The 25,507-nt window shown below is 40.7% G+C and overlaps 2 protein-coding genes across 12 annotated transcripts in view; one reads left to right on the forward strand and one right to left on the reverse strand.

Annotated features, from left to right (window-relative positions):
* On the forward strand, positions 1-13,619 carry LOC146498525 (uncharacterized). Of its 7 annotated transcripts, XM_085139998.1 has the most exons (9): positions 1-1,628; positions 4,371-4,452; positions 6,401-6,508; positions 6,911-9,173; positions 9,258-9,329; positions 9,794-9,856; positions 12,600-12,662; positions 12,939-12,992; positions 13,399-13,619. In XM_085139998.1, the coding sequence occupies exons 1-9, from the start codon at positions 1,618-1,620 to the stop codon at positions 13,617-13,619; spliced, it is 2,937 nt and encodes a 978-aa protein (XP_084996124.1). In that variant the 5' UTR covers positions 1-1,617. The 7 variants fall into 7 exon arrangements, with proteins under 7 accessions (XP_084996124.1, XP_084996122.1, XP_084996123.1 ...); XM_085139996.1 differs by having other exon boundaries at positions 1-4,452; XM_085139997.1 differs by having other exon boundaries at positions 1-4,452; positions 9,797-9,856.
* LOC146498526 (protein NLRC3-like) overlaps positions 9,996-25,507 on the reverse strand; it is a 75,524-nt gene continuing 60,012 nt past the window's right edge. For all 5 annotated transcript variants that reach the window (XM_085139989.1, XM_085139988.1, XM_085139987.1 and 2 more), the window contains 3 exons: positions 24,261-24,434; positions 17,411-17,457; positions 9,996-17,262 (listed from right to left, as the gene is read on the reverse strand). In XM_085139989.1, coding sequence (XP_084996115.1) covers positions 16,715-17,262; positions 17,411-17,457; positions 24,261-24,434 — 769 coding nt within the window. In that variant the 3' untranslated portion in view covers positions 9,996-16,714. The remainder of the gene's footprint in view (positions 17,263-17,410; positions 17,458-24,260; positions 24,435-25,507) is intronic.

Here is a 25,507-nt window from a genome sequence, read left to right on the forward strand (position 1 = left end):
TTTCTTCAACAGAATTGCAGACTGCACAGATGGTACCTTCCCAAAGGAAAAAGTACTACTACTAAAAAGTACTAGGGTATATTAGACTTAACAGTTACTATATACAGTAATGGACTTCTATACATTTTACATCAGATTAAAACTTTGGGTGTAAGATTCAGATAATTATTAAATAATTAAAAGCTAGATATTTTAAATGAGAATAAGAAAGAAAAGTATGTCTTTGTGCCCCCTTTTGCCTGTTCATGCCCTATCGGCCCCCCTGGCTAAACTTTGCTAGATCCGCCCCTGCACAGTTACCAGCCAGCTGCATAGAAAACGATCCTGGTGTAGAAAGTAATATTAAATAAATTCTAACAACAGCTTATCAAGCTTAATAGTGCTGCTGTTGTTCAGCCGCTGGTTTCCTCTTTCTGGTGAGAAGTGGGCCAAAAACAAACAAGAGAGACGGACTCGCGACAGAAAAGCCGATCAGCTGATCATTAAGCAGTTTCACGATTGAAGTAGCAGCAGGAGAGAGAGAGAAGAGGCAGTTGCTCTATATATCGGTTGTTAAGCTTAACGCGGGAATGCTTTACAAACATTCAGAGATGAACTTACACACTTGCTTTACTTCTCTCTGAGATAACTTCCTCGGAGATGAAATGTTTGCTAGCAGGCTACAAATACACACAGCCGCTCTATCACGTGACCACACTGCTCCGGCTCGCCATGTCGCCAAGTTTTGTGAGGTGCTTTTTTGATATTTAATGGATCGGATTACATTTTTTATTTCTCTCCGATATCCGATCCAGTAATTTAGGTCAGTATCGGACCGATACCGATATGTAATATCGGATCGGTCCATCTCTAGTTTAAACCCAGACTAAAATCTGTTGCTATTTCGATAAGCATCTAAAAAGCCTGGTACATATAATAATAATGATGGATTGCATTTATATAGCGCTTTTCGAGACCCTCAAAGCGCTTTACAATACCACTGTTCATTCACTCTCACACACTGGTGGAGGCAGCTACAGTTGTAGCCACAGCTGCCCTGGGGCAGACTGACAGAAGTGAGGCTGCCATATCGCGCCATCGGCCCCTCTGACCATCACCAGTAGGTGAAGTGTCTTGCCCAAGGACACAACGACCGAGACTGTCCGAACTGGGGCTCGAAACGGCAACCTTCCGATCACAAGACAAACTGCCAACTCTTGAGCCACGATCGCCCCAATATTCCTGTGCTTAAACTGCTGTTTTAAAAATAAGTGATCCATTTTCCTTTTTTGGATTTCTTTTTTAATAATTTGTTTTGATTGACAAATAAAATTTAAAATACACAAAGACAATCAACAGTGAAACAAAAGCAAGCCTACATGAAACAAATGTGTGCAGATGAGAGTAAGCTGACATTTCCAGACTTTTCTGGTCCCCATGATGACCGTGCCCATCCCCCAATGAAGTGTGTGCCTCAGCAGGTGGAGAGAATCTTGTTTGCAAAGATTACACCTTTCCTGAATTTTGCGGTCCCCATGTTACCCATCAGTTTAGCTCCACCCCTGCAGACACTCATTTCAGCACGTGTAGCGATGTTAGACGGAGAAAAGCAATTTGTGCAAGGACAGCGATTACTCGATGGAAAGCAGGTAAGTCCACTCAAAACTTTATTATTCCTGTTCTCAATAGATGCAGGGACGTTCCAGAAATGTTTTTAGCTGTTTATGAGTTAAACTTCTTAACTATACAATTTTTTTTCGTAGTTGGTGTGAGGTTAGCTAGCTAGGCTAGTTAATTAGCTCTGTGGCCTAAGGCTTACTCAGGGATGACGATGGCTCATTGACACTCGTTTGGTTGTTTATTTACTGGGTGCTTAATTTGACCTATTTTACATTGGTACTAACTTTAAAAGCCTAAAGTCTTATTGAGATGCTCGGGTATTCAGTGGTGGAGTTGGCGAAATATGGCGTTATTTTTGTGCCACTATTTTGAGCGCACGTCAAAAGATTTTGCAAGTACAAGTGTTGCATTTTGAAGAGAAATTTATTTTGAGCGAAGAAAAGCTAAATTCCAGCAAACAAAATTCATTGCTGCGTTATTTAAGTGTTTGCTATTATCCATACACACAATAACAGCCCCTCTCGCTCAGTTTTTGCATTTGCTCTTGCTAAGATCTCTGTGGACCCGCTCGCAGTGTGTCGCTCGCGCTCTCAACATCTCTGCCCATGTGCGTTCAACTCTTTCTGTACAGCGTTATATTTGTGCCACAAAACCACTATACCACAGAATGCGTTTAGTCCAAAACTCAAACGAGGCAGTGGAAGAGGAACGCAGAGTGGCGGAGTTTGATATATTATTCTCTCTCGATCACAAAATAAACTTTTAAGATATTTTAAGGCTAGAATGTTGCTGTGTAAACTTCAAATATGTGCTCGATTTAGAGAGACACCACATATTTGCATTGTGTTCTAACGTTTTCGGACATGCCTGTAACCCACCAGCTGACCGCACAGCTGAACTGGCCATCGGCTGATAGTGATTTTTCGTAACGGTATAAACTATGAAGGTGGTGGATTTGAAAAGTGGTCATGATGGACTCTGGGCTGGACCAATTACAATACATCCGTATTGAGGGGAAAAGGAAGCAATTTGTCCCGTGAATTATGAAGCGGAACTTTAATCTCAGCCAAACCGATTTACTCAGGAACAAATGAAACACTGAAATAAGCCAAACAATAACATTTAAAAGTTATCTAAGTGATTTATATATCATCTTTAACACGAGTAGCGAAAGACTGCGGGGGTTTTGAAAACGCTGTGCCTGGAGTCTGCATTTGACCATCCGGTCACCTTGTGGATAACAGGCATCTCCGAAAATGTTAGAACACTTTTGCAAATATGTGGTGTCTTTATAAATCAAGAAGATAATTTAAGTTTACACAGCAACATTCTAGACTTAAAATATCTTAAAGTTTATTTTGTGGTCCAGAGAGAGTAATATTTCAAACTCCGCCACTCTGCGTTCTTCTTTCACTGCCTCGTTTGAGTTTTGGACTAAACGCATAGTGGGGTGTTTGGCTACAATAGCTAGCGAGCTGACCGGAGACCAAAACAGCCAATCAGATTTTTTTGCATCCAAGTCTGTGATTGGTTGGTTTTGTGGCACAAATATAACGCTGTACAGAAAGAGTTGAACGCACATGGGCAGAGATGTTGAGAGCGCGAGCGACATACTGCGAGCAGTCTGCAGAGATCTGAGCAAGAGTAAATGCAAAAACTGAGCGAGAGGGGCTGTTATTGTGTGTGTATATGCATAATAGCAAACACTGAAATACATTTTTTTTGCATGCAGCAATCAATTTTGTTCGCTTGAAATAATTTTCTCCTCAAAATGCAATACTTGCAAATTCTTTTTATGTGTGCTCAGAATAGTGGCACAAAAATAATGCCATAGCAAAAGTGGATGGAAGCTGTGAATACAAATATTTATTTATTTTATTTTTATTTTTTTTAATGTGGTCAGCATGTTTAACCTTCACGTTCAGTTGCAGTGATTCTGTATAGCTTATCTTCTGAGTAATTCTGATTAGTTCCTGTTTGTTTTAATCCATATAGTTATCTATTTGTTTAACATCACACTGTGCCTGGAGACCAAGGTCAGGTGCACGAGGCCTAGTAAAACTACTTTTGTGTAGAAACATGGAGTCTGGTCAACCCACTGTCATCTCAGCAGTTTTATTGAAACAAAACAGCTGCTTCAGTTCTCTAGTTTGGTAAATGGCTGGCACTGTGGACCTTTTTAGATGATCTGGCCCGCAGCAGTCTTTAATGGCAGCGCCTTCAGAATTAGTATGCACATATGTAAAATTAGTTAAGTCATCTGTCTGGGCTCAGTTAGAGAGGTAACCAAAACACACATGCCTGGTGTGTGACATGGACAGAACCATGGGTTTTCCATGCGTGGAACATGCACGCAGCTACAGATCCTGTTTGGATCCGTGCAAGTCAGCAGAGCAAAGAGCTGCGGCTCTGTAGAAACTGTGTTCTTCTAAGCTGACATGCTTGACGATTTGTGTGGCTCATGCACCTGTGTGGGGAGCCTGCCATGAATATTTAAATATGAGTTAAGGAGAGGGTCACTTGCTGTGGGGGGATAGAACTGTGCACCTACAGGATAACTGCTTACAACAACACAGCTGTGGATTTAGGGAGAGAACATACATGTAAATAGAAACTGTTAAAAAAACCTGTTTAATCATCTCAGTAAAGTTTATTATTGCTGAGAACTTGTGCTTTTTCAGAAATACAGTATGCATGGCTTTTACTGTGATACCTCTGCATGCATGTATATTTAATGTAATTTTCTCATGTCTAACTGGTACACTATCCAGATTCAAAAAACGTTTGGATCACCTGAGGGATCATCATGAAAAGTGCTCAGAGAAGTACACCAAGTACATCAATGCCCAACAGGTAATGTAAATCTGCTCATGTAACTGTTTTTTGGATGCATTATATTGTGAGCCAAAGACCACATGACCGGTTAGTGTTCTGAATCAACAGAAAACTTGCTTGATCAGTACGTCGTTATTTTTGTGCCACTATTCTGATCGCATGTAAAAACAATTTGAGTGCATGTAAACATTTTTTGCAAGTACAAGTGTTGCATTTTGAGGAGAAATTTATTGTGAGCAAAGAAAAGCTAAACCAGAGAGAGTAATATTTCAAACTCTGCCACTCTGCGTTCCTCCGCCACTGCCTTATTTGGGCTTTGTTTGCTCGAATTTAGCTTTTCTTCACTCAAAATAAATTTCTCCTCAAAATGCAACACTTGGACTTGCAATGTTTTTATTTGTTTAGTTTTTTTACATGCGCTCAAAATAGTGGCACAAAAATAACGCCATAGATCAGTTGTAGGTTTAGCTTCATGTTTCCTGAGAAAGTGATACAAGCTTATTTTGCACTAGTCTAGTGTAAGTGTAGCTGCAGTTTACATTATTTTATCTTTTGTTCTGTTTGGAGCGGTGCTTGCTTGATTTAAAGCTGATCTCAATCCAGAGGCCTGCATTCTGTTTAGTGAGGCTTTAACATGTGTGAAGAAAGTGCTTTTTTAAAATTTCTATTTAAAGCTGCGTACAGTTTTGCATGGCCCTCGCCTCTTTCCCATATTTCCATACACAACTGCTAATTTGCTGCCCAGTGCAGGTCATCAGAGCAGTAGCATGTTTTTGCTCAGGTAGAAGGTCATGTAGGTTGTGAGTCGAAGTGTGGGTTTTTAACAAAGTGTTGGTCTCCTTCTGGTCTCTTTTTTTAATTATTATTATTAAAGCTCACAAGCATCCGTTTCTGTGAATGTTTTAATTTAAAATTGTATGCATTTCCAAATTATGCTTTGTTATGGGATTGCAAAGTTAAAGAGTTAAATCCTCTGCAAATGTGGAGATCAGGGGTCATGTTCACAATTATCCATGGGAGAACCATTACAGTAATTCACATCTGATAGTCTGTAAGCTGTGTTTGACTGTAGATGTCAAACTTGAGTCTAGAAATGGTAGAAGCAACAAATATGATGTTGCACTTAAACTCAACTTGTTAAGTAATGCTACATTAGGGTCTACTCCCCGCTTGGATGGTTGTAATTTATGCCTCCTTGCCTTCATGCTGCTGTACTTTTTTTTTTTTTTTTTTTTTTTTTAAACATTTCTTTACAAGATACATTATTACCCCCCCCCCCCCTTTTTTTTTTCAGCAGTTTTTCACATTTCATAAGAAGGCATTAAGTGGCATGGGGTTTCATTCATTTTTAGAAGAAGAAAATTTTTTCTTCTTCGGCTTTCTTAAAACTTAACTCCAGAGAGGAAGCCCTTGATAGATTATAAGGAAGGAACCGTTTGCCACAGTTTGAGTTTCAGACAAGACACACTGCATATTAGTTTTGTGATCACAGACTTCAAGATATTTGACATGGGTCCACCTTTAGTGCCATTTACCATCACTGTTTTTAACTAATGGTTAGCTGGAAAATAACAATGCAGTAGCTTTTCAAGAACAAGGGTTGGACAACACTGTGTAAAGTAAATGTCTTAGAAATAAAAAAAACAAATTTTACTTTAGAGTCATTTTTAAACACATTTGATTCAAAAACTTAATTTATATGGCAGATAAATGAAGTAAGGTTTTGATTGTAAATGTAATTGTTAACAAAAAAGAATTGGTCTTTGGTTTTGTCTCTAAATGAGAAAATAACGAAAGAATCAAACACTGGATCTAATCAAAACTGTTACAGAGCCTTAATATTGCAAATCAAACAGTAAGACTGTAACAGACTTTAAGTAGAAAGTAAATTTTTAAACTAATGTGAAGTTATTAAAGGCTTTTTTTTCTGAGCTTAAAGTAACCTGTTTTGTTTGTCTCACTGCAGGACCACAGCTCAGATTCTGACAGCAATGTAATGACAGTTACTGGTGAACCACCACCTGTGCTGGAAGATCCTGAGGTTCCCCCCCTGGAGAGAACAGACAGCATCTTTGTAAGTTTGCTTCATGATATCATCTATACACCACCAGGATTAGCTTTACTTTTCTTAGATATAATGCTTAGTGCATGAAATACTCAGGAGTGTTAATGCTATATTGATACTTGAACATCCTTGTTTTTGTTGTGCTTTAAAGTTTAACATTTAGGATACAAGGTCAAATAATTGTTGGCCTGGGTTTGAGTTGAAAAGTAACTTACATTTTAGTCATTTCTGTGGACTTCTACAAATGCCATTGTTTAATTTTAAATTGTGAATAAAGACATGTTGAATTTGATTTTCAAAGATTTTTTTTTAATTGCCACTGTTGCACAAACCTGAAATTTGGTCCTGTTAACTGTTTGTACCTAAACTACTGAAAAAAATTTGAACAATGTGGGGTTTTATTGTATACAGCTGCCACAAGACTACTTTGACCAGCTCTCCAAGGTGTCGGATGAATTGGAGATCCTTTCAAGTTGTGTCGAATGGACTGAGGATGAATTTGTCCCACCAAAGGAGCTGATGGAGGAAAGCAGTTCTGAAGGATCTGTTGATGTTCCTGCTCAGCGCCCAAAGAAAAGAAAGAAAAGAAAACTTCACAGGACTTCGAAAAGAGGCAAACACACGATTACTTGCTCAGACAAAGATTCCAGGAGCACAGAGAATGAGAAGGACACCAAAAGAGCCAAACGAACAATTACTTGCTCAGACAAAGATTCCAGGAGCACAGAGAATGAGAAGGACACCAAAAGAGCCAAACGGATGATTACTTGCTCAGACACAGACTCCAGGAGCACAGAGAATGAGAAGGACCCCAAAAGAGCCAAACGGATGATTACTTGCTCAGACAAAGATTCCAGGAGCACAGAGAATGAGAAGGACACCAAAAGAGCCAAACGAACAATTACTTGCTCAGACACAGACTCCAGGAGCACAGAGAATGAGAAGGACACTAAAACAGGTAAGGTGTCTGTCATGAAGCTGCAGAAAAAGGAGGATGGTGGAAGAATTTACAGTAAGAAACATTATTGTCTTTATTGTCCGATTAGTTGCCATAAAATGGCAAGGCACTTGGTGCGGAAACACAGTTCTGAAACAGCGGTTGCAAAAGCCATAACCTACCCTTTGAAATCAAAAGAAAGAAAACTGCATTTCGATCTCATCAGAAATAAAGGAGATCGTGCTCATAATAATGAGGTCCTTAAATCAGGAAGTGGTACCCTGATCCCAAGTCAGCAGGCTTCCAAACCAGTGAATGCATCTGACTACATGCACTGTATTCAGTGTCAGGCACTACTCAAAAGGAAAGCATTATGGAGACACATGTCACGATGCAGACTCTCACAAAAGTGCAGTAAACAGAAGCCCGGCAGAAGTCGAATTCAGTCCATCTGTGCCTTCGCACAGCCTGCACCAGAAGGCGTGAGCCATAAAATTTGGGAACTAATAAATGTGATGCATCAGGATGAGATCTCACAAGTTATAAAAGAGGAGAAAACAATCATAAAGCTTGGAGAGCAGCTTTACGCTAAGCATGGCCATGACAAGTCGAAACATGAATACATTAGACAGAAAATGAGAGAGTTGGGAAGACTGGTTAGATTTTCAAGAAAAGTGGGTCAACTTCAAAGAATGGAGGACTTTTTTAAACCCTCCAACTTCAATGTGGTTGTGGAAATGGTAAAAAAGGTGTGTGGTTTTGATAATGACACTAACACTTACAAAACTCCGTCTCTGGCTCTCAAACTTGGTCATAGCTTGAAAAAGATTGCTGATATTCTGGAGTGTGAGGCACAGATGTCAGAGCATGTTGATGACCAGTTTCTTGAAAACATAAAGAGGACGAGAAGTCTTCTGGAAAAGAAGTGGGATGCGTGCATTTCATCACGTGCCCTGCGAACTCTGAGTGAAAGTAAATGGAACACACCGCAGCTTCTTCCTTTCACAGAAGATGTAAAAAAGATGCACATGTATCTGGATCAGTGCAGAGAAGAATACCAGAACAAAGTGAGAAACAACCCGGACAAGAAAAACTGGTCCAAGCTAGCTAAGATAACTCTGTGTGAGCTCATTCTGTTTAACCGCAGAAGAGAGGGGGAAGTTTCAAGGATGCCATTAAGTGCATTCACACTTAGAGACACGTCAGGAGTTCAGTCAGATGTTGTGACCGGTCTTTCTGAGTTGGAGCAAAAGCTCTGCCTGCACTTTCAACGGATCGAAATTAGAGGCAAGAGAAACCGCAAAGTTCCCATTCTTCTAACTCCAGACATGCTTTCATCCATGGAAATCTTGGTTGCTCATCGCCGGGTCTGTGGTGTGCCAGATGAGAACCCCTTTTTCTTTTCAAGGCCTGAGGCAGAGACTCACCTAAGAGGATCAGATGCCATTAGAGAGATCGCAAGGGCCTGTGGAGCTGAACATCCAGAAACTCTGTCCTCCACAAAGCTAAGAAAACAGGTGGCCACGCTCTCCACAGTTTTAAATTTAAGGGACAACGAAATGGATACACTTGCAAATTTTCTTGGACATGACATAAGAGTTCATAGAGAGTATTACAGGCTACCTGAGGGGACTCTGCAGTTGGCCAAGGTCAGCAAAATCCTGATTGCCATGGAACAAGGCCGTCTGTCAGACTACAAAGGCATGAACATGGATCAAATCCAAATAGATCCAAATGGTAAAAACATTAGGCAATACTGGTGATTTATTTCAAAGTAAAGTCTTAGTCATTGTCTTTAATGCTTTTATGCCTATTTTTCAGACAAAGTACTTGATTGTCCTGATAGCGAGGTCTCTGACACAGAGGGGGACTCATCTTTTTGGTCACCAGGAGGTGGGTTACAAACACTGCTGTTTTTCACTGCCGACATACTGAAACAATTTGATTCACAAGTTAATGATTCAATTTTACAATTCAATGTCATTTCGTTATATATAAATTTTATAGTTCAAACTTTCCATTTAAAACCAATTTGATTATGGCACACTTGATAAACACTTAATGTCTAAAATTACTAGATTTATGCTTTTGATGAAGCAATTTTGCATTTTCTAAGTAAAGATCATTTCAATATCAATGTTTCAAGTTTAATTAATTTTTTAAACTTTGCCAAGTAACAAAGAATTTTTAATTCCATGTCCAAATTCAGCAATTCATTACAGCATCTTTTTATTTACAAAGGATCATCAACATCCAAAAGAAACCAACAGCTGACTGAAGAATCTACAGACAAAATACTGACCATTGTTTCTAAATATCCAGGCTATACTTTACACTGTTCCCCCTGTGTGTCCCAGCAGGATCTTCAACACCCCAAGAAAAGCAGAACACGGAGTCAGACAGTTGCAGCTTTGAACCAGGTATCTAACACGTGCTAACAGATCACATTAAGAAGGCCTATCATCACCATTCATCTTTCTCCAAATTCAGGCCACTATAGGCTGGGGTAATGGTGCCGGTGTGCTTGGCTTGCCATCCTCAGTTGTGTCTGTCTCGCCATTGTTTTTTTTAACCTCCCTTTTTCCTTTACCTTCACTTACGTAACTTGGCACTGTGTTTTTTTTGTTTTGTTTTTTAAATCTTTACTTTTCTAGTTGTGCGTTTATCTAGTGGTTGTGCACTGATTACATATGACAGGCAGACACTTTTAAATCTTCATTCTTACCATTCGTTTCGGTCCGACCACTGCTGGAGTGTGGGCAGCACTAATCTACCACAACTGGATTCGTCCTTCGGCTTCTCCTACCTACCCCTCCCTAATCTCTACAAGAAACGCTATAAGAAGTGAGAAAGAAGAAGTGTCCGTCACGTCCGTCTCAGGGCCAGAATTACGGACCATGTACATGCTAGCCTGGACACTCCATCCTTTTTTTCCCCTCCTCCCTGGTATGCTCTGACGCCAAGTTGCCTACTTAGCGCTGGATTTACCTGGTTGATCATCAAGCCTCCTCTGCCCGTTCTGCGACACGTTTTCCTGCTCGGATTTGAATAATGTCGCGCTGACGGAGAGTTTGTCGAAGCAATCTAAGCACCTCCACGCCGAGCTTCTGGAGGTGACTTAGTATCCTGGCCACAGATGGCACTGCTTAATCTCAGGTCGCTGGTAAATAACACCTTTGTTTTAAATGACTTCTTCTCTACTAGCAACCTTAATATTTTATTCCTTTCGGAAACCTGGATTCGCCCTGGTGAGCTCATCCCTTTCTCTGAACTTCTTCCTTTGGACTGTGCCTATTTTAGTTCACCGAGGCTTTCTGGTAGGGGAGGTGGTTTAGCCTCAGTTTTTAAAAACGTACATAATGTTCGGCAACTTTCCTCACCTAACTTTGCTAGTTTTGAAGTTCAGTTATTGGAGATGACTGCTTCCACGACCACTTTGTGAGTGTTGGTCTATCAACCGCCCAAATATAACAAGTGTTTTATCTCGGACTTTACCGACTTCCTGGGTTCCGTTCTTTTTAAATATGACACCGTTCTTACTGATTTTAACATACACATCTGTTGCAAGCATGACCTGCTTGCTAAAGACTTCCTTGCTTTAACTGACTCTTTTAACCTCCTTCAGTGGGTAAATACACCAACCCACGTTAAAGGCCATATTTTGGACTTGGTCTTTACGTATGGCCTGGATATCTGTATTAAGGATATAAATGACGCTGAGATTTCAGATCATTTCCCAATTCCCTTTGATATTGGCTTATCTGCTGCTGGACCGCAGTCTGGAGCTCTTTCTCGTCCGCTACGCGTACTCAGCTCTGAAGCTGTGTCAAAGTTTGCTGTGTCTTTTTTAGATTTGGCGCTTATGATTCCTGACTGCTGCTCAGTTTGCTCATCTGATGGTTATGCTGATATTTTGTTATCATTATTTTCATCTACCCCTGAATTTGGCTGTACCTAGCTACTGTTCTCTCTGCTCAGTTGATGGTTATGCTCTCTGGATCTGTCCCACTGGCCTTTAAGCTGCTGTAGTCCAGCCTATTCTGGGAAAAAAAAAAATCTTGATTGTTATGATCTCTTGAACTATAGACCGATCTCTAAGCTTCCGTTTCTGTCCAAGATCCTGGAGCGACTAGTTCTTTCTCAGCTTCAGGCGTATTTAGACGCGAACAACATTGGAGAGAAATGTCAGTCTGCCTTTAAGCCACGGCACAGCACTGAAACGGCCTTGCTTAGAGTTCTCAATGACCTTCTTGTAAGCACTGATTCTGGACACCCTGCGGTCCTGGTTTTATTGGACCTTTCCTCGGCTTTTGATATGGTCAATCATAACATTCTTCTATTAAGACTTGAGCATACTGTAGGGTATTAGAGGCACTGCCCTCAACTGGTTAAAATCTTATCTCGCTGACTGGTCATTCTCGGTTAATTTGGGCAACTTCTCGCTTTCATTGCTATGTTGATGATATACAGGTTTACTTTGAGATTACAGACGACCTTAATGTCTTTTAATTATTTTCGTGAATGCATGCGTGAGGTTAAAGATTGGTTCAAGAATAACTCTCTTATCCTGAACGGAAAAAAAAAACTGAGATCATGGTGTTCGACAGTAAAATTCCCCGTGACTAAATGTGTGCTGCTCTGATGCCCTTTGCTAGCTCCCTTTCTGATTATGCCAGTAATTTGGGCATATTACTGGATAGCTCATTTAAATTTGACAAGCAAGTGTTTGCTGTAGTGAGGTCTAGTTTTCATCAGCGGCGCCTCATTTCTAAGGCTAAGCGCTATATTCCTTATAATGACCTGGAAAAACTTATTAATTCGTGACTTACAGGTTGGACTACTGCAATTCTCTTTAAATTGGCCTTTCCTCCTCCCTTCTCCTTAGATTGCAGACTGTCCAGAATGCGGCATACCTCGCAGCAGCTAGCTCGGGGTGGGGGGGGGTGCAGAGATTTAGAAAATGTTTAGAGTCCACCCTCATTTCTGCTGCTCCCCCTGCAAATAAATTTGGGTGCTTGGTGTGAGTGAGACGGATACAGAGGAAGGGTTAGATGGAGGCAGATGATTTGCTGCAGAGACCCCTGAAGAGAGTAGCCAAAGGAAAAGAAGTACTTTTGTCTTTCTCTCTCATGTCTTGTAAAATACTCTTTATTTTATTACCAGGAACCACCAGTTCGAATGAAAAAGAGGATACAGTGGAGCCTGAAAAGTGTCCCTCCAAAACTGGTATTTCACAAACTTTATACTACACTTTAAGTGCTTCTCAAAAATGGCTGCTATTTTGTGCTAATAATATAGTTTGTTTCTTGTTTTTTTTCTTTGTTTTTTTTATTTTGTAAGTGAAAAATTTAAACAATATCGTCCAGAAATATGTGACAGCCTTTCAGCTCACAGAATCTTTAGATGTCTAAAAATACGATATTAGTAGTGCAGACATAGTCAATAATGTCTAAGCTGTCTGGAGAGAAGTTTCTTATTCATTTTATTTATTTATAAAAACAGGCTCTTTGGTCACAACATGGATGATGGAGTCAGACAATGATACTCCTGTGAAAGGTATTTTTACAACACGTGCACCTCAAGAGTTGTGGCGATATTGTGTTTTTTTGTGGACAAATATTTAGTGTAGGTTTAACTTTAAAAATGTTATTTCACTTGCTCGCATTTGTATTTTCACTTGTTCAGTTTCCTATTTGCTTGTCTGTCCCTCACACCCGTCTCACCACTGTGCTCTGGAAATCACTAACATCAGAAATATCACTTCACATTCTCTTTTCAAATCCTCACTTAAGACTCATTGGTTTATATTTGCTTTCAATCCACAAACATAACAGCAGTGTGACTATTTTTCTGTACTTTTGTGGTTTTCTGTATTTTACTGCTTGTAATGTTGTGCAGTGTACTTGAGTGCCCCTTCAATTAAAATTATTACAGACCTATTAATACCTTTGTGTGTTCTCAGGAGCTTCACAGAAGAGAAGCTGGTCAGCTGTGGAGACCCGTGCCGTAGAAAAAACATTAAAAAGCTTCATAGAGAGTGGGAAAGTCCCTGGAAAGGCGGATTGTGTTTCATGCATTGAAGCGTCACCAAAGGAACTGGAAAATAGGACATGGAAAGCGGTGAAGTATTATGTTAAAAACAAAATAACAGCACTGAAGCGCAACAGTGCTAAAAGACTGTAAGTTTTGGGGTCAAATGCATACCTGCACATTTCGTGGGCTGCTTGTTTTGTTTGTTCCTTTTCATGTTAAAGCTTATGTTTAGTTTACACACAGCTGGCCTGGTGTAAACAAAATTGATTGTTTTCTTTGCATTTGTGTACAGCAGAACGTTTTCTTTTCATTTTGCATTGAAGGTCAGTTAAAAAAATGTTCATGGCTGTTTTTACATTGTTTAAATTTTGAATAAATTCAACACTTGGCCTTTTATTTTGAAATTAAATTCTGCCATTTGCTAATATTGAGGTGCCATGTGTATAAATAAAGAGTTTAAACACGACAATTGTTGTTTGGTTTGAGAAGTTTCAGTGCGGTTGAGTTAACAGTTTCAGCACAGCTAGTATTACAGCTGTACAGTTTAACATGGTAGGAAATGTTAATTATTTCTGGTGAAAAACAAAGTTTCTCATTTTAAATATAGGAGGGTCCCCACGGGAATAGCAAAATTCAGGGGTTTTTTCTCCATGTGAGTGTTTTTAATATTTTAAGTGATTTTCCTCTTTACAAAAAATTTACATGAATTTAGCAATTAAAATTAATTTTCTAAACCACATAGAAAAGGTGGATCCCACCAGCACCCTCTCAGTCAGGTCGTCCCACCAGGTAGTAAAAACGGGTATGTGTGTGTGTGTGTGTGTGTGTGTGTTAGACCTCCTGCTGACCAAAGGGTCGTAAACGCAGGAAGCTTACATCAAAAGCACAAGGATGTGTCTGTGATAAAAGACTACAGCCCCCCCACCTAGAACCTCGAGAATCTGGGGAGGGGAGGACAGAAAGAATTCCTTAAAACAATGTACAAATGGTAACATAAAAATGACAAACATTTAACAATTCACCTTAACAATCATCATTACCATTGCATTAATACCATTAATAACATAATCTACAGCATTGATATTGTATTCAGATGTTTAAACATATTGGCACCCAATTAACTTTTATTACAGGTGCAGTTATAACCACTTTAAACTGTTGAGTTAAATCTATAATCTTAAATGTTTATATGCAGATTACATTGCATTATAAAAGAAAGGCCTAACTCTGAGTACACTCTGTGCCAAAGTAGACAGGAAGTGCAGGCTTTTGCAGAGCGTGCTTGTGAAAGTGAAACTAAAGAAGAGTCTAAGTGTGAGTTACTTTGAGGAGCTGTTGGGAGGATGCTGTTTGAATAACCAGGTTATTCATTGTTATCTTTTATTCATTTATATCCTTTTATTAAGCTTTATTAAGCCAATAACTGAGATCCATGGTATCACACAGCTGTGCTGCTGCTGCTGGTGATGTCAGCACATCTGGAACAATACGAGGTATCTGCTACCAGACTGAGCAGGACGTGAGACCTGTGGACTGTTTAAAGCTGTCCCTCCACAGCTCACTCAGACCTGATCCACACCTCAGTGATATTCTCTGACTTCCTCAGTAGAGACAGAAACCATTCAGATCTGGGACGATCAGCTGACTGATGATGTCACACAGACTGTGTTTTTCAGGAACAGTGATTCTGATGTGAGCCTGCTAGCTGACAGCAGACCTGATGAAACCACATGTTCACATCTGTGAGGACAGACTGGACTCTTTGACTGCACCTTGGTTCTCCTCAGAGGTCTGTACAGGAGCATGTCCACCCCCACTGAAGATCTCAGTCACTGTGAAACATAGAAAGCTGCTTGTGTAGCCTCTGCCTCACATGTAGATACAGCTACAGGTTTCTCTGTCAGTCAGACTGAAACAGTGTCCTGATGCTGCATCATTCAGCTCTGTGCCCCAGTCAGCATCACTGTGAGCTACCAGTGTCAGTGTTTCTGCCCTTTTCCTGTAACACTACACTCAGCACAGGCTCAGCTGCTATCCAGTGTTGGACTTTGGCTTCAGCTGCTGTGATAGATCCTCTAACATAGATCAGCTCTGCTACATGTTGTTAGATAAGTGCAGCTGCCTGTCATGTCCTGATGTTTCTCTGGCTCAGCAGCTTCTCCATCAGAGGTTCACATGGAGCTGATCCAGTATCTCCAGTAACTGTGTTCTGTGCCTCACTGGTTCATCCTTCTGTCTGTGTGACGTCAGTCAGATGTTGAAGTTAAACTCTGTAATCTTCACTGTGTCACAGAGTTCAGTGAGTCCCGTTATTCACAGTATCAATCAGATCATCAGAGAACAGCTGATCAGCAATCAGTGGTGCCAACAGCACCTCCTGTGGTGAGAGGATGCAATAATGCAATGTAGCATTTTTACACTCAACACTTCCAGTCATGAAACTGTCTGTTGGATCTGTTTGACGTTGCTTTCTTGTGTTGCTTTCTTGGTTAGAGTTCCTCACAAATGTCCAGATTATTCTTCTAATGAGGCGTCGACCATGTTTTCAGTTCTTTGGAAGAAAACATCGCCCTTTGCCATCCTTACTTTTCTTTGACTTCTTCAAATGCAGCTGAACTCCAGCTGGTATTTTATTGGACTTTGCAGCTGTTTCTGGTCATCAGTTCATTCCTGCAAACCTCTGAACCTGAACAACAATGATGCTGCATTGCTGGCTGATCCCAAAAGGTTGATTCTGTTCATCTGGACGTTTTCAGAAACGTTTGCTCACTGATCAGGTGACTTCTTCAGTCTCAGCTGACTGCAGCTTTACAACCTTACAAACAGCACATTTGCACAATGACTGAAACCAGCAGCAGCAGCACCTGATATATATGATACTAATATAATACATATATAATCCATACTAATGATGAAGGAACTGAGCTCACAGTCCATTGTTCATTCAGTGAACTACTCAGTTTATTTTGGGCCTCAGAAATGCTCACTCTGTTTGTACATCACTGTCAGCAATAGACTCATTCTGCTGTGTGGACAGGAACACATGTGACATCACTTCCTGTTTGTTTGTGACTGAAGAGGAAGAAGTTTACAAGGAATCATTTAGAAGAGTTTCAAACATCAACTGATTGAATCCATGAATCTGAAAACGTGTTTGTGAGTGAAAGAGACAGACATGTACAGACTGAACTATCTGTTCAACAGTCAGAGTGTTTCTGTAACAGGAGACACTCTTTACACCCCACTCAGCACAGGGACACTGAGGAACCAGGACAGAAACTAAACCCAGGATAAAGAGTTTGAGTGAATGTGGTGTTGAAGGTGTGGAGGTGGATCAGAGTGTCAGAGGAGACTCTGTAGAAGGACAGAGTGCCAGCAGGACAGTCCACATACACTGCTGCTCTGTTAGAGACAGAGGAGGAGGAGGAGGAGGAGGAGGAGGAGGAGGAGGAGATGGGTGTTTCTCTGTTATTGTGACAGACATAACGAGGACCATCATCAGAGCAGATCAGACTCCAGGACTGATCATTGTATCCAAACAAACAGTCACTGTCTCCTTTCCTTCTGATGCTTCTGTAACTCACTGATATAAAAACGCCTCCTCTCCACTCGACCTCCCAGTAACAGCGACCAGTCAGACCATTTCTACACAGCAGCTGTTCCCAGTGATCAAATCTGTCTGGATGATCAGGATATGACTGAACCTCCTCCACATGTGTCACCTTCCTGTTGTTGTCAGACAGTTGGAGCTCTGTGTTCACTGTGTTTGTGTCGATTGTGAGTTGACAGGAATCTGATGGAGAGAACAAACACAATCCAGCTGCAGTTATTGATCCATCATCTGTTCATTGATTGACACTTTGATGATGACTCCTGACATGATGAAGATGGTTGAATGTGTGCTGCTTTGTTTTCATGAATCCCATTAAAAACACACTTACACTTCCTCAGACCTGGTCTCAACCATCGGACTCCAGCAGGCTCCACCCTGAAAGGAGGAGGGGGGTCAGAGCAGCACAGTCAGCATGCACACATGGACATTACATGGCTCTCATACACACACTGTTACACACTGAGCTCAAAGCTCGGCTCCACTGTTTTATTCAAAGAAATCTACATTTATTTATCAGCACATTTAAAAACAGCTTGAGCCAAAGTGCTGCACAGAGTAGAGAGAAAATAGGAAACATACACAGTAATTACTATAAAGACTCGTCAGAATTGAAAGCTACAGAGTACAAATGTGTTTCCAACCGGGTTTTAAAAATGTCGAGTGTTGGTGACGACCTGATGTGAAGGGCGACTGTTCCAGAGTTTGGCTGCAGCGATCGATAAAGCTCACCTCTGTTTTTACGTCTAGTTCTGGTCAGAAGCTACTTATCTGCAGACCTGAGGGCTCTACTTGGATTATTTTGTTAAAGAGAGATAAGATGGAGCCAATCACTCAGAGATTTAAAGACAAACAACAAGATCTGGAAGTGGATTCTACCACGTACTGGTAACCAGTGGAAAAAGCTGGAAAAAGCTGGTGATGGGTCGTCTAGCACAGACCCACCGCTGGAACCAGACAATTCATGAGGGAGAGAACTGTGACAGCGCCGTTCCTTCACTTGACCTCAGTCGCTCTCGTCTGCTCCCTCGTAACACTGCTCTTTATTGAGGTTACATGAATATGTATAAGTTCATTAACATATGACGTCTTACACAGGTATGAACAAAGAGTACCAGTCTGTGCATAGTGTAGGTATGTGTGTGTGTGTGTGTGTGTGTGTGTGTGTGTGTGTGTGTGTGTGTGTTCCAGATGTGACCCTGTGACCCCAAAGCTGGTGCTAAGAGTCCAGTGGTCCCCCTAACAAAGGGCTCTTATACTTAACCAGATACAGAGTAGGTGTCCTCCTATACAAGGGGTCAGCAACCTTTAACACCCAAAGAGCCATTTAGACCCAGTTTCCACGCAAAAGAAAACACTGGGAGCCGCAAATACTTTTTGAAAAATACTAAATCTAAAATGAAGATAACACTGTATATATTGTTTTTTACATTTATGCTTTGTGTGAACAACTAAGGTGTGCTGATTATGAAATCCATGAAGTGCTACAGAGAAAATTACATGTTATTTAGGTAATTAACACATTTTGAACTCTTAAAGAAATATAACAAAAGGAAAGACACCCAGCTGAACTAAAATGATCCAGCAAACAAAAACTGTTGTGACCCTCCACCCTTATATCTCCTTTGTGCTTTTGGAGCCTTGACCTGACTTTTAAAAAATAATTGAAAAAAAGCACTATGCTGCTAAAAAATGAAAAATAGATATTTGCAAAATTCTGCCTAAATATTTATTTTACCTGGTTAATGTATATGTCTGTAGCGCCGCTGCAGGGGAGGCGGACACACCTGAGCGCCATACCACCTTTACGTCTGTGCTATCTGTGCTGTTGTGTTGTGTTGGTGTGTGTCGGGCTGTGAGCTGCAAAGCTACAGCCGGCTGTGTGCGTACAGCAACCGTGTGTGAAAAGTGGTCAATAAAGAGATGCTGAAAAGCGTGTTCATGAAAACATCATCGAGTCTGCCGTGATATGTTTACAATGGGACTTCTGCTCCTGAACCTCTGCGCACAGCGTCTGCAGATCGGGGCTGTACGAAGTCACTTTCATCTTTACGCAGGACTGTAAGCTGTCGTCTGTGAGGCGTGAGCGTGTTTGTTTTTAACATAGTTCACGGTGGAGAACAGCTGCTGACATAATGTGGATTCGAAGACTCGAAGATGCTAAGTATGCTGCCATGAGCTGCTAATTCTAATTAGGGATGAATAATTATTACCAGCTAATGCTAATATCATTTTCCCTTCCCTTTTAACTATGTGAGCAGCTAGTGCTAGGTAGGCTGATGCTAGCAGCTAATGCTAATTTGATATGAATTAGCAATATATTAGTGAGGAGTTAATGCTAAGTAGACTGCCATTAGTGGCTAATGCTAATTTTAGGTGAATAGGACTTGGCAGCTAATGCTAATACTATATTTTCTTGCTTTATAACAATGTGACCAGCTAATTCAATTTTAACTTTTCCCCTGCGATGCCATTTGTGGCTAATTCTAATTTGAGGTGAATAAGCATTAGCAGCTAATGCTCATACCGTTTTCCTTTGCTTTGTAAGAATGACAGCAGCTACTGATACGAAGTCTACCGTTATTAACTAATGTTATACTTAACCAGACACAGAGTAGGTGTCCTCCTATACCATAAATCAGTAAGAGAGGGTACGACCTCTCATGACCCCAAGTTGTGTGTGCATGCCAGAGCACTCTGGAAGGCACACAGAGTCTTTACAGACTACTAAGGATCAAACCTCTATCATTATGCAATCGATTATAAAACTCAGATATGAGTAAATATTTCTAAGCATAAATGACAATCACCAATATAAAACTTACAGCTGGTTTTAATAACAGAATTTATTTGTTTCTCAAATGAGAAAGAGCTATCGAGAAACACTCCTAAATCTTTAGTTCTGAACTTTTCCAGTGGGCCAAGGTCAACATTATCTGCTAATGCTAAATAGGCTGCCGTTATTAACTAATGCTAATTTGATGTGACTTAGCATTATGCACTAATGCTAACACTTTAACAATGTGAGCAGCTAGTGCTAGGTAAGCTGATGCTATGTCTGTGAAGGTTCTCAGTCATCCAGGTCATCGTAGTCAAAGGAGCTTGCAAAGAAAAGCGTCTGGACTTCTTTAAGTTGCTTGAAGACGTTTCACCTCTCATCCGAGAGGCTTCTTCAGTTCTAAGGTCAAATGGTGGAGAGTCCCAGATATAAACCTGGTGGGAGTATCCCCCCACAGAGGGACAAAAGGACCCCCTGATGATCCTCTAATCGCCTGAGCCAAGGTGTGGAACTGGGTGTGGGTCCCAATCAGCCAGAGTTTCGGGTGAGCTCATTGTGAAACCTGGCCCCACCTTATCATGCGAATTCCTGAGGTCAGATGGCCCAGGGTGTGAGTGGGCGTTAAGGCGTCTGGGAAGGGATCTCAAAACTGGATTATAGATGGCAGAGAGTTGGTGTCGTAAACCACCGCCTCTGTTCAAAGATGGTCGCTCACAGTGGACATAGATGCTTCTTTCACTCCTCTTTCAAACCATCTGTCCTCTCTGTCCAAAATGTGAACATTGGCATCCTCAAAGAGTGACCTTTGACCTTTAGATGCAGATGGACAGCTGAGTCTTGTCCTGTGGAGGTTTAGAGGGAACATGTTCTGCCCGGTGGTGTAGGGCCCTAATTACTCCAAGTTTGTGTTCCAGAGGGTGGTACACCACCGGGCAGAACATGTTCCCTCTAAGCCTGAAGGGAAAAAGAAGGAACACACACATGTAAAGGAAGCACTCAAAACGTGCGGCTATCCTAAATGGGCTTTCTTAAAGTCAGCAAAGAGGCACGGAAAAGAAGATCAGACACCAGCGAGGGAGGATAAGAAGGACAGATGCAACAACATTGTCATCCCCTATGTAGCCGGTGTATCAGAGAAACTCAGGAGGGTTTTCTCCAAGCATGACATCCCGGTGTACTTCAGACCCAGCAACACACTCAGACAAAAACTGGTTCACCCGAAAGACAAAACGCCAAAACACAGACTTAACAATGTGGTGTATGCCGTACAGTGCAGCGAGGAATGCCCAGACCTCTACATTGGAGAGACCAAACAGCCACTTCACAAGCGCATGGCACAACACAGAAGAGCCACCTCCACAGGACAAGACTCAGCTGTCCATCTGCATCTAAAGGTCAAAGGACACTCTTTCGAGGATGCCAATGTTCACATTTTGGACAGAGAGGACAGATGGTTTGAAAGAGGAGTGAAAGAAGCCATCTATGTCCACTGTGAGCGACCATCTTTGAACAGAGGCGGTGGTTTACGACACCAACTCTCTGCCATCTATAATCCAGTTTTGAGATCCCTTCCCAGACGCCTTAACGCCCACTCACACCCTGGGCCATCTGACCTCAGGAATTCGCATGATAAGGTGGGGCCAGGTTTCACAATGAACTCACCCGAAACTCTGGCTGATTGGGACCCACACCCAGTTCCACACCTTGGCTCAGGCGATTAGAGGATCATCAGGGGGTCCTTTTGTCCCTCTGTGGGGGGACACTCCCACCAGGTTTATATCTGGGACTCTCCACCATTTGACCTTAGAACTGAAGAAGCCTCTCGGATGAGAGGTGAAACGTCTTCAAGTAACTTAAAGAAGTCCAGACGCTTTTCTTTGCAAGCTCCTTTGACTAAGCTGATGCTAGCAGTGAATGCTAATTTGAAGTGAATTAACATTGTATTAGTGAGGAGTTAATGTTAAGTAGACTGCCATAAGTGGCTAATGCTAATTTTAGGTGAATAGGAATTGGCAGCTAATGCTAATACCATATTTTATTGCCTTATAACAATGTGAACAGCTAATGCTAAGTAGGTTGCCGTTATTAGCTAATGCTAATTTATGTGCTAATGCTAACAATGTTTTTTCTTACATTTTAACAATATGATTGGCTAATGCTTATATTATTTTTCTTTCAATTTTAACAATGTGATGCGTGTTACCGTTAATAACTATTGCTAATTTGATGTGAATTAGCATTATCAAAAACTATTTTCCTTTGCATTATAATGATGTGAGGAGTTAATGCTAAGTAGACTGCCATTACTGGCTAATGCTAATTTGACATGACTTAGCATCATCCGTTAATGCTAACTCTTTTCCCTTGCATTATAACAATGTGAGCAGCTAATGCAAAGAAAGCTGCAGTTATTAGCTAATGCTAATTTGATGCGAGTTAGCATTACCCAATAATGCTAGCAATGTTTTATCTTACCTTTTAACAATTTCAGCAGCTAATGCTAACGCTAGTTTCATTTCAGTTAAGCCTATTTAACATTAATTAACTTCATTTAGCATTAAGAAGTTTATGCTAAATAGGCTACCATTCTTGGCTAAATAGGCTACCATTAGTGGCTAACGCTAATTTTAGGTGAATAAGCATTGGCAACTAATGCTAAAACCATATTCTCTTGATTTCTAACAATGTGAGCAGCTAATGCTAAGTAGGTTGCCAGTATTAGCTAATACTAATTTATCCGCTAATGCTAACAATGTTTTTCCTTCCATTTTAACAATGTGATGCGTGTTACCGCTAATAACTATTGCTAATTTGATGTGAATTAGCATTATCAAATAATGCTAACTATTTTCCTTTGCATTATAACGATGTGAGGAGTTAAAGCTAAGTAGACTGTCATTACTAGCTAATGCTAATTTGACGTGAATTAGCATCATCCGTTTATGCTAACTCTTTTCCCTTGCATTATAACAATGTGAGCAGCTAATGCTAAGAAGGCTGCAGTTATTAGCTAATGCTAATTTTATGCGACTTAGCATTACTCGATAATGGTAACATTTTTCCCTTCCCTTTTAATAATTTGAGTAGCTAGTGCTAGGTAAGCTGATGCTAGCAGCTAATGCTAATTTGAAGTGAATTAATATTGTATTAGTGAGGAGTTACTGTCAAGTAGACTGCCATAAGTGGCTAATGCTAATTTTAGGTGAATAGTAATTGGCAGCTAATGCTAATACCATAATTTATTGCCTTATAACAATGTGACCAGCTAATGCTAAGCAGTTTGCTGTTATTAGCTAATACTAATTTGAAGTGAATTAGCATTATCCGCTTATGCTAACAATGTTTTTTGTTACTTTTAAACAATACGCCAATAATTTTAGATGAAAAAGCATTAACAGCTAATGTTCATACTGTTTGCTTTGTAAGAATGACAGCATCTAATGATACGAAATCTACCGTTATTAACTAATGCTAATTTGATGTGAATTAGCATTATCCAATAGTGGTAACTCTCTTCCCCTGCATTATAACAATGTCAGGAGTTAATGCTAAGTAGGCTGCCATTAGGGGCTAACTAATTAGGGGTGAATAATTATTAGCAGCTAATGCTAATATCGTTTTCTCTTTCCTTATAACAATATGAGCAGCTAATGCTAATTTGATGTAAATTAGCATTATATTAGGTAGTAATTTGAGGTGAATAAGCATTAGTAACTAATGCTAATACCCTTTTCTCTTGTGTTATAATGATGTGAGACGTAAATATTGTTCTTAAACAACAGAATGAGAATGAAATATTGATTCTAACAGGGCCCATAAACAGCATTAGCTTAGTAGCATTAGCTTATCAGAGTTTCCATCATGGTCACACAAATCCTTAGCAGATCAAAGTGGCCTACTTAGTAATAGCTGCTCAAGTTGTAGAAAGCAAGGGAAAACAGTATTAGCATTAGCTGCTAAATGTGCACTTGAGAACAAATTTATTAAATGTGAATGTAGAGTTTCCAGTATTTAAGCTTCCATTTCCAAATGTTAGCTGCTCCTGTCTGCCTCTTTGTTACACACACAGACTGAAATGATTCACAGCCTTGTTTCATCCTTCTGTCACTATCACTGTGGACATACAGCATGGGAAACATACACATGGCTGACACTTTATTAGGTACACAGTGACCACTATCTCAGGTACACCTGTGACCTAAATGTTCCTGCAAACAGACTCCTTGGAGACCCCTACATAAATATCCATGTACTATCCAGCTAGACTAGTGTGTCTGTCCCTGAAAATATTCCTGCATGTGTGATTGTTCATGTGTCATCTGCAGGAAACAAACAGGAAGTGAGTCAAGGACACAGGAAATGTTTTCAGCTCTTTCTCCTCTATCAGACATTCTCTCCATACCTGAGAGTGTCCAGTCTCCAGCCTGGATCCTTCAGTCCAGACGAGAGCAGCTTAATTCCTGAGGGACCTGGATGATTGTAGCTCAGGTCCAGCTCTCTCAGATGGGAGGGGTTGGAACTCAGAGCTGAGGCCAGAGAAGTACAGCCTTCCTCTGTAATCAGACAGCCTGACAGACTGCAGACACACAAAACATGTCAAGCTGTTTAACAGAGTAAGGTAACAGCCTCCAATATTAGAGAGAAAACCCCAACCATCAGACAATCGACTGTGTACAGCACTTGGTGATGGTGGGAAGAAGAACTCCCTTTGACACAAAGATCCTCCCAGTGAAAACAGGCTCCAGGAGGAGCATCTACCATGACTGGTTGCAGGGTGAGGGGAAAGAGAAGAGATGAGCTCAGAGAGACAAGAACAAAACACAAACTAAGGAGAGAGAAGACAAAAGTTAAGGACATGCAGTAGTGACATATAAAAGCATCAGGAGTGAAAAGAGGGGAGTGGAGAAGAAAGCAGAGCATCATGGGAAGTCCACCAACAGCCTGAGCCTATAGCAGCATAACTAAGGGATGGTTCAGGGTCACCTGATCCAGCTCGAACTATAAGCTTTATCAAAAAGGAAAGTTTGAAGCTGATCTTCAAAGTATAGAGTGTGTGTCTCCTGAACTCAAACTGGGAGCTGCTGCCACACCCAGTCCAACATAGCCAGGCTTTCTTTGCTGCTTTGACAAAACCTCAAATCCCAGTCAGAGACGATGAGCATCATCACAGTGATGATCATTTCTCTGTAACCCAGGCTTTCTGCTTCAGGATCTGTGCACGCTCACAGAACATGGAGACCTTTAAACATCATTTCACTAAATGGATGGACTGAGCTCAGCCTACAGATGAACTGGTGCCAGAGATCATAAAGAACATCAAACAGTCAAATTCAACACTTTTAATGGAAATATGAGATTAATGCTGCAGACAATCATGAACCTGCTGAATTCATGAACATCAAGAATGCAGCGAGTAGTAAAATAAAGATTTGACCTCAGTGTGCTCAGTGTTACTGTCTATTCCTAACATATTCCTAACATGATAGCTGCACTTTAGAGCTCTAAAACTGGAACTGACACATGTTTAAACTCTACATGTTACTCAGTACATTCAGTTCTGACACTCGCCCACAGTCCAACAAAGGAAACATGGAGATCACATCAGTTTGTCACCAAAGTCTAATTATTAGTGCAAGTTAATCTGTTATT

Source organism: Neolamprologus multifasciatus, chromosome 18, assembly GCF_963576455.1.
Source record: "Neolamprologus multifasciatus chromosome 18, fNeoMul1.2, whole genome shotgun sequence".
NCBI classification, from domain to species: domain Eukaryota; kingdom Metazoa; phylum Chordata; class Actinopteri; order Cichliformes; family Cichlidae; genus Neolamprologus; species Neolamprologus multifasciatus.

Excerpts from the sequence above, each read along its gene's own strand:
- LOC146498525 (XM_085139996.1), top strand. The coding sequence starts at position 4,294 with ATGGCTTTTACTGTGATACCTCTGCATGCATGTATATTTAATGTAATT. Across the intron at positions 4,453-6,400 it reads AGTACATCAATGCCCAACAG|GACCACAGCTCAGATTCTGA; the intron begins GTAATGTAAATC and ends GTCTCACTGCAG. Across the intron at positions 9,174-9,257 it reads AATCCAAATAGATCCAAATG|ACAAAGTACTTGATTGTCCT; the intron begins GTAAAAACATTA and ends CCTATTTTTCAG.